Source organism: Microtus ochrogaster, unplaced genomic scaffold (assembly GCF_000317375.1).
Source record: "Microtus ochrogaster isolate Prairie Vole_2 unplaced genomic scaffold, MicOch1.0 UNK4, whole genome shotgun sequence".
NCBI lineage: Eukaryota > Metazoa > Chordata > Mammalia > Rodentia > Cricetidae > Microtus > Microtus ochrogaster.
This window is the reverse complement of record NW_004949102.1, coordinates 17736205-17745605: the sequence shown is the minus strand read 5'-3', so window position 1 is coordinate 17745605 and position 9401 is coordinate 17736205. Positions and strand designations below refer to the sequence as shown.

Below are 9401 nucleotides of genomic sequence, written 5' to 3'. Positions count from 1 at the left end.
AGAGAGAGAGAGAGAGAGAGAGAGAGAGAGAGAGAGAGAGAGAGAGAGAGAGGATGAATGACTCAGAGGAAGAAGGGCTCCCATTTATCACAGTGTGATGGATATTGGGACAGAAATATTATATGAATCCTAAGGTTCTAATTTTAACTTTGACAGGATGAGAGCATACTTGTTATCAACAATTATCAAATTATTGCAAGTTGGGAACATATCTTAGCATGGCTGCAATTGTCTATACAAGCAGAAACATCCTTGCTAACACTAGTGTTGTGAACATATAGACTGCAAAGCATCCGAAGGATGGAGGAATAAGATCAAGCAACAAGTGGGTAAAAAAAACCCTTGTCTAAGATGTGTTTAGTGACTTGAGACAAAAATGCACACAAAAGTGTTGGTGCCTGTGAGCTGCTGCATGGAAATGAAGACTGAGTCAGTCAGTAGGAACAAGTCAGTAAGCAGCATTCCTCCATGGCCTCTCATGTCAGTTCCTGCCTTGAGTTCCTTCCTTCCCTCTATGACGAGAGTTGTGGACTGAAATGAACCCTTTCCTAACCAAGTTACTTTTGCCATTGTGTTTTGTCACAGTAAAGGAAACCCTAACTAAGACACTATATTTCCCAGACACTGTGGGGCAGGTGTACAGGAACTCACAGCTATTGTGACAACATGCACAAGACCTGCACATACTTCAGTCAGACAAAATCCCAGGGTGGAGAAGAAAGGGGGACATGAAGTTCCATGCCTAGCTGAGGGGTTAATGGCATTTGATTGCTGCTGAGAGAGAAAAAGTCAGTTTCCCTCAATGATAAGACATTGGGTATCTTGACCATACTCTTGGTAAGGCACAATGCCTAGGAGTAGTTGACCAAAACGAACTGGATTAAATGGGTTTTAAAAAAAAAAGAGTGAGAAAGAGAACATGATGTTAGATGTTTTGGGGAGAAGAGGAGGATCTGAGAGAAATTTGGGACAGGAAATGAACATGGACATTAATAAAATGTTAAGTTTACCATATTCTAATGGAAGACCACATGTCCAAGAAAATATAGAAAGCACACATTGAGATAAGTAGGTAGGTACATATATGCATACATAATACATACATACATACATACATACATACATACATATATACCTACATATATATGTAAACACACACATACAAACAGAGATGCATAGATAGGACACAAAAGTTGGGTGGGTAGGTAGTTCTGGGAGAAGTTGGGAGAAGGGAGTAGTAGTATGAAATTCTCAAAGAACCAATTAAAATGATACTAATCATTCACTCATTAGGTCAAGATATTTTAAATACGTATTTACATTCAAATTTACTTTGGTACAGAGTTATTGTGTATCCCTACCTAACATTTCCCCCTGTAATATCATTTCAAACACAAAAATATTGAGCTAAGACTCTATGGGTTTGGAAATTTCCGAGAGTTTCCTATAAATTTAATGAAAAAAAAATGAGTGAGAGCAAAGAGCTGTTCTACGACACTTTAAATAGTGGACCAGCTCTTTGTAGGGCAGTTGATAGTGGCTGGCATTTGATGAAATACAGTAATTAAGCTGTTTGAGAATTTGGTCTCTGAGACAGAATGAGAGACAAGTGTCAATTTGGTGTTCAGACAAAATGGTAGATATGGAAAGTAAGCAACCAGATGTTCAATTCCAAATGATAAACCATGGATTTTGCTTTATCTTCACACTGTGCACAGATGGCACTGAACACAGTGGCTGCCAAGGTGGGGAGGGATTACACAAAGTATTTGAGGGTTGGGAAATACCAGTGGGCTTTCTGGTAGTCACAAACCTGGGTTTCAGCGTTGTAGTCATAGGAGACTGTTTCATTAAGGTTGTTTCCAGCGATGTTCACACTGGTAATGGAAACATTATCCAATCCCCAAATTTCAATGTAGCCTAGGTTCAAAGCTGTCGTACCACGTATGTAATCGTTAAAAATAACAGCTGTGTGCAATGTATTCTGTCAAATTGAAAATAAAACAGAAAGACACAAATATCAAAATTAGTTCAATTTTGTTCTCAACTACGTTTTAGGCATAGATATAAATCACGAAATGAGACAGCCTGAGTCAATATCTTATGTTCATAGATAGTAAAAACCATGACCTCAGCACCCTAACTCCTGCAGCCTTGTCTGATCCACTTTGCATGGACCACCATCAGCGAAGTCCCAAGGATGACCTTGGCCTCTGTAAGTTACAAGTCTCAAGTATCAAGAAACGTACATTCTACACATGGAAAGGTCACAGCGTGTGCAGAGCATTTACAGTTAGTATCAGAAGAAGGGCCAGATTACACAGAAGAATTATCCACCTGAGAAATGGTACCCTGAAAACAGTTACTATCAAGACATGGATACATTCAATCAAAAACAATTCGTGAATACATAGGAAATTCCCTCTGAGGTCTGGTGGAAAAGAAAGATGAGCAATGAAGAAATTCTAGAACTCAGTCACACTCACCTGGCTGACAAAAAACCTGGCCAAGTAGTATTTTGTCATATCTGTAAACAGACAAAGGGACAGATGTGAGCTGGGCCTGTGTGATGGCTTCTAATTGCTGATTTGTCTGAGCTGAAAGTTATTTTGGGTTATATGGGATGATTTTCATTTCATTTTTCATCATTAAAATGAGTTCAGATTTGTAAAAGTTCTCTGTATGGAAATTAGTCAGGTTCTACACCAATCACCAGATGGACACAAATGTTTGAAATGAGCATGTAGATGCACTTGTCCAATAGCTACTTCATATAGAAATCACCCAACCCTGCCATAGGTCACTTTTTCTCACAGTCTACTAGTCCTGATATCTCCTCTGTCACCTGAGAATTTCCAGATTCTTTTTGCTTAGAAGCACACAACCACACATGCAAATACACTGACTGTTGCCTTGCTTTATCTAGAGTGGTAATGTGTGGTTTTTGAATGTGATCTCCATGCTGCCAAACATCAAGCTTTCTCAGACTTTAAAAAAAAACTTTCTGGGTGTGATCTCCAGAAAGTTTTTTTAAAAGTCTGAGAAAGCTTGATGTTTGGCAGCATGGTCTGTGGAAAAGGCAGCTTGCTGGTGACCAGCTCCTCTCAGGGCTTCCTCTGCTTGTCCAGTGCTGGCCTCTCTCATTTACTCCCCATACCTCCTGGAACCACTTGCTTCTTCTAGAACTGTGCGGCCCACAGCAGAAGGCACTGTAAAACTTAGCTATATAAATTTAAACAAATATAAATTAAATTAAATAAACTTCAGTTTCTCAGATGCCCTTGTGACATTTTGAGTATTCATTGGACCTGTGCCTACAGCTGAGCTGAGCTGCAGGAGCTCTTGTGGCTAAGAGTCCTACTGTGTAGTAAAGAGTACTTGAGTCATCTTCCTCCTAGGAGTTTACCAACTGCCACAATCTCCTGATGGAAAATCCCCCATATAAGCAGCCTATGTAGCTTTTCTCTCTGGGACAATTATTCGGGTAGTTGGAGAATGTGCATAAATCTCAAGTAAGTTTATTTCAGCTGAAAGGTAGGTGTTTAAGATAATCAAGAACCTTGCCCATGGTGTGGCCAGGAATCCCAGTCAGTCCCTACTCACCAATGCTTTTCCCATCATCCCAGAATAGCCAGCCCTCAGCAAGTCCCTCGTCATTCAAGGCAACCTTAAGGCCCAGGAATTTCTGACGGCTGCAGTGGGGAGGGAGAGAGGCATTAGCTAAAAACACAGTCACAAGCCAACAGGTTTCACAGGAACAAAGCAGCAAAATGAAATGCTTCCTGAGGTTTAGAGTGGGTTTTCATATAAACTGGCTCTATATGCATGTATAAAAGGCTGGACCACTGCATGTCCTAAGTGAATAACTTCACCAAAGCATCAAGGGAAATATTTCAGTAAGGCTCTTAAATTAAAAGCACACATCTGGCTTCCTTCATTTCCCCATCACCTAAAACACAGGGAACAAGTGGGTGAAGTTTTGAGGCAATATATTTGGCCCACATGGACTCCCATATTCTTCCTGGACCTGTGACTCAGTGAATCAAATAGCTTCATAAAGCCTCCTCTTCATCATATGTGTAATGGAGATGATGGTGATATTCAACTCAAGTGAATGTGTTTCTCTTTGATAAAGAAAGAAAGAAAATCATGAAACAAAGTTCTCAATACTGCCATGGTCCTAGGCATGCAGCAAGCATTTGTTTGATGCTAGTGATTGATGATTGACATATGAACTTAGGTCAAGAGGTCCTAAAAGTTTTCAAGGTAAAATCAACCTCAGGTATCAGTTGTCACATGGTTAAATTTTTCCAGCAATGGCTTATTCTTAAGAAGAAGGTGCAATATTCCAAAAATATGAATTATGAATACCCCCATTTTGGCTTCTTCTGTAAATGTCACTTCTTAGAAATGCAATTTTATACACTTCAGTCTAAAACAATGGATAAAAACTGTTCAGAATCCAGAGTGTTTAAAAAGTTCAAATACAAAAATGCAAAAAATATTCAGTGAAAATGCTTTCAGATTTCACAGTGATATTCAAGGGATCACATATGATTAAGCTCATTAATATGCAAAACCGAACCCCAGTTCCCCCTCCCCATTCACCTCAATTGGGTGTTCAGGGCATGTTCCTGCCAGGGCAGGATGTAACCCCCACGGACATGAAGATTAATGTGCTCCAGAGGGGCTGGCAAGGTCTTCCATTGGCCTCTCGCATTAATATCTACACCCTGCAGGAAAAAGAGAGATGATGAGGGATGTGCGCATCACTGAGTAGTGCATTTAGCAGACATCCCAACCACCTCCTGGGCTTGTCTCCTGGTCTCCACTATTCAACACATGCCAGCTATACACTCTGCATTCACCTGCCCCATAGAAAGCATCCAAAAGACTTATTTAAGTGCCTTTATCTTTGACTGTATCTGTCTTGTTTGACACCTTTGTGTTGCCTCATGTGGCATCTTTATCTTCCTCCTGTGGCAATCCTTATCGTACCACATGTGAAGCTGAATCCTGCTTCATGTGTGAGAGTTACATTCTGACCTGAGTCATAAATCTCAAATCCTTCCATATCTTCTCAACTATGACAGGGCCTTTTGGTGTTGGTACTATTGATGGTTTGGGCCAAATAATTATTTGTTGTGAGACTATACTGTGCTTTTCCCTACTTGGCCTGGTTTCGTTTTTTTAGGCAACCTGATGATCCTCTGCTCCAAGAAGGTAACCATACTGCTGTCAGTTTCATGGGGACATTCAATTAGTATAGCACATAATAGCCCAGAATTGATAGGCTCAAGCAACCCCTTGCCACAGCCTACCTAGAAGCCAGGGCTACAGGCTTGGGCCATGGTACTCAGCAGTCTGGTCTGTCCTTGTTGATGTTAAGCAGCATTGCTTCTGCCCACTAGAGGATAATAGCACCCTATCTCCATATTCCACAATGTGTTCCCATAAAATTTTGAAAGGTAAATATTAATTCATCATTATATTGCTAAACCCAAATGGAAAAGCACCCACCATTCCAATACCTAGAACTCAACAGAGAGTTTTGCACCTGGGCAAGGCTGGAACTCCAACCATGATGCCTAGGGTGCAGACTTTAAGGAAGCCCACACTCTCAAGCTGCAGGTAGATCCTTCCAGTGAGGATCCCTCCCCTTAAGCTATGTACACTGAGTGTCTCCCTGCTTAGCTCTAGTGTAAGCCCTGACAGATTCAAAAGTACTGTTATAATACAGGATAGTCAACATGCAAATTCAAGACTATGTGAAGGTTGCTTAAGGGAAATAGCTGTCCTCTCCCTTCAGGGCCCTGGTGCTGGACTGAAAGCACATAGCTGAATGTTAGTGTATTTTCACTCTTAAGAGAACCCAGCTAGCAACCAAGAAGAGGGAAATGACTCAGTGTGCCTGGACAGAGAAGCTCCTTTGTGCTTGTTCTGTTTTCACCCAGATCAGTACAATATCCTTGGACGAGAGAGGCTTGTGTATGGCTCTGCTTCTGGTCTTCTGGCTTTCGCCCTCCTCAGAAAGTTCGAGGAGGTGGACTACTAGGAGGGCAAGAATACCCCTCCTTTAATTCTTCCCTAATAATTAAGCTCTGTCTCATATGTGTCCTTCAAGGGATCAGCTCTAAAGTGTCCTCTCCGGACCTGTCCTCCCAGCTCGTCTTCAATGACCACTACAGCCCAGATATGTGCAACAGAGAGTCCCTGTGGCTGCCTTTGTAACTGAAGATGCACCCTGTGGATAGAGTTTGAGAGCTTACTTAGTAGGTAATTACAGGGAGGAACCCTTCTTGAGTATCTATACCAGCAGTTCACAACCTGTGGGTCACGACTCCTTTGGGAGTCAATTGATCCTTTCACATGGGTCATCTAAGACCATGAGAAAACACAGATATTACAATTCATAACTAGCAAAATTATGAAGTAGCAAAGGAAATAATTTTATGGTTGGGGTCTCTACAACATGAGGAACTGTATTAAAGGGTCGAAGCACTAGGAAGTTTGAAAACTCCTGGTCTTTACAATAGAAGCAGATATTTAATAAGTAGACAGAAACAGAAACTAGTTTATGGCATAATCTCCAGAGGTGACTAGTCACCAGTGTGTATAGTAAGGGCATACAGAAAGACAAAATTCCCTGGAGAAAAAACATGCAGTGAGCCAGGCACTGGTGAGAGCCTTGGCACTTCTGCTCTCTGGCCTTGCTCTCACCCCACCGGGAGATGAGAAAAGAGGTCACAGGAAATCAATGGCTTGTGCAGAACAACCACACAGGGTCTCCAGGGCTTTTGGGGTGAGATCTGTCAGAACAAGAACTTTGTATTCTACTGTTTGACAGACTATGCAGACATCTAGGAAACTTACTGTGTAGTAGTTATACCAGCGGGCTCTAGGAAAGTATGCTTCTACAGTTCTGGCATTCTGAAATTAAACACAAACAAGGTGTCAGTAGTGGAACTGTTGTCTAGGATGGAGGAGTCAATGCATGCAGAAAAGAAGTTACAACAGTAGCGATAGCCTTGAATCTCATGACTCTGAGATCAGCAATAACAGGGAGTCTACTTTCTCCTACTCTCTTTAACCAGAAAATTTCCTAACCAATGCTCCCCATAATGCCCCTTGGAATGGACAACTTCAATTAGCCTTTCTTTACAAAAACACTCCAGTTCATATCTAGAGATACAAACACCCTTGTTTAGCTGTGGGAGCAAAAGGAAATTTTCTAGGAACAGTAAGATATGAGGAATATTAAATAGCTTATCTTTAATCAGAAATCCAATCATTCTTGAAGGAAGATTTAAAAAAAGGCATTAGCTGCTTACAGGGTCCCTTACATAAGAAAGCAAACAAAGAGCTATCCAGCAGTGAGCTGACCATACTGCAGCAAAGCAGTTGGTCCAACAAACTTGTTTTAATGGTAAAAGGATTGACAGCTTGCAATAAATTATTTTGCTACAGTCCCTACCTAACCCCCAACCCCTTATACTAGTAAATAGGGGAAAGATTAGATCTTCAAATATAACACAGGGTTATTTATGCTTTTCACTGCCCTTTAAAGAATCATGAGAAGAACTTTAGATAGTCTGAGTACGGTCACCTAAGTCATTATTTGTACTGAGAAAGTTACTAGAATTCCGGGCTGGTTCTTCACAGTTTTAAGAAAAACTGGTGGAATAAAGGTGAGTGAAAAGTATTTACTACAGTTTTGTCCATTACTGGGGAGAGAAAATTTTTGTCTCTATCTCTCCCAGATCGGTGGGGCAATGTAAAGAAAGATGACACACTCGTGAGGAAAGCTTCCTGTGAGGATTTAGCTTTGAGTCCTCGTTAGCAGAACCAAGAGGTAGACCTTCCTACTAAAGGAGGATACTGCACTCTGGCCCCAGGGTATCATGGATGGCCTGGCTTCACCTCACTTGCTAGTAGAATTTTTAACGTTTCTTGGTGCAATTACAAGAAGAAAATTTAAAAAAAAAAAAGTGAAATGAGGGATACCTCAGGATCCTCAAGACACAGGAAAGCCTTTTCCTTCCCATGTTTACCTGACCAAACAGCTTGGCTCCTCCTCATCCTCCTACCCTCTGAGGTCTCCATACTCACATGTTCCAGCACAGGGCTGACCAGGAAGGCTGGACCCAGCAGGAACTGTCTGTCTATATTCCACGTCTCATTGTCTGATACAAACCTACAAAGGGAAATTGAAGTGTCACAATCAGATCCCAACAAGGGCCCAGCATAAGACCCTAAAGAAGCCATCTAGTCCAGACTCAAACCACAAATACAGCTAAATCCTGCAACATCTTTTTCTCTCTAGTTTGATCAGGTCATATAGACCATACTCCCTACGAGTCACTTCTCCAAACCTCACAAGGTGTTTCGGCATGTTGGCTCCAGAAAATGTCTGCATTCTCTTTCAGCCCAGCACATTGTTAATACAAGGATGGCCCTCATCCCTCAAATTTCCCCTTGGAACAGCCATCTAAAAGATCATTGAGTCTGGGTCTATATAAACTAAAACAGATAAAATGATCTTTGCCTCCACAAATAAGAAAGAAATTATGGTATTTTATGTTGTATCATTTAAAAAATGCTTTGTTACAAAACAAACAAAGAAACCTTTCCTTCCAAGAACTGTGTTGTGTATAAAATTAAGTTATAAGGGGAAATAAAGCATGCTCTCTGCTTGGAGAGCTCAGAACAAAAAGAACTGATGCCTTCAATGCAAAAGAATTGTTGTATCAACTACCACCCCACAGGCTAAATGAGTTATTCATTGTTCAACAGGATTCCAGCTCGATACTCACTCGTGGAGAAGAGGCCGCACAACTGTGCTGCCCTCTGTGTGGGCCTTGTACATCAAGGTGTAGAGATATGGCAACAGGGTGTATCTGGTCTCTAGCACACTTCTGGAAATATCCTCAAAGGTTGAATTCCAGGACACAGGGTCTTGTCTCTACAAGCAAAGAAGAAGAGTGTTTAGAACCCAGACATGTCTCTCAAGGGGCAGTCAAGGAAAGCTTATTGTAATTGTTTCCACATAACTGGATAAACATAATGGTGCATGAAACTTTAAGGATATTCTTAGTAATTGGAGAACAGATGCAGCTTTCTCAGGAACATGGCTTCAGACGATACTCTGCATGGAACATATAGGAAAGTGCTTCCTAAATATAAAGAATTATCAAGACAATACTGAAGAATATGATTCAGAGAGAAGCTGTTCCATCATCTGAAGATGTCCCAGGAAACACAGGCAGCAGGATTGCTCTCAACAACTGAAGAAGCATCTCCAGTGACATAATAGAGGTGAGAAAGCTGACATCCCACCTTGGTCCCAATGGTGTTGTGGTTCCTGGAGAAGGGGTAAAAGGCGCCCAGCTGCATCCAGCGAA

The 9401-nt window shown here is 41.3% G+C and overlaps 1 protein-coding gene across 1 annotated transcript in view; it reads right to left on the bottom strand.

The window, feature by feature from the left end:
• The window catches only part of Mgam (maltase-glucoamylase), a 109348-nt gene that overhangs the window by 1378 nt on the left and 98569 nt on the right, over positions 1 to 9401 (bottom strand). The window contains exons 61-68 of the mRNA XM_026788554.1: positions 9337 to 9401; positions 8814 to 8962; positions 8110 to 8194; positions 6874 to 6930; positions 4609 to 4733; positions 3604 to 3692; positions 2487 to 2527; positions 1814 to 1984 (exon numbers count right to left, since the gene is read on the bottom strand). The exon at positions 9337 to 9401 is cut by the window's right edge and continues 32 nt beyond it. Of these exons, the coding sequence (XP_026644355.1) occupies positions 1814 to 1984; positions 2487 to 2527; positions 3604 to 3692; positions 4609 to 4733; positions 6874 to 6930; positions 8110 to 8194; positions 8814 to 8962; positions 9337 to 9401 (782 nt within the window). The remainder of the gene's footprint in view (positions 1 to 1813; positions 1985 to 2486; positions 2528 to 3603; positions 3693 to 4608; positions 4734 to 6873; positions 6931 to 8109; positions 8195 to 8813; positions 8963 to 9336) is intronic.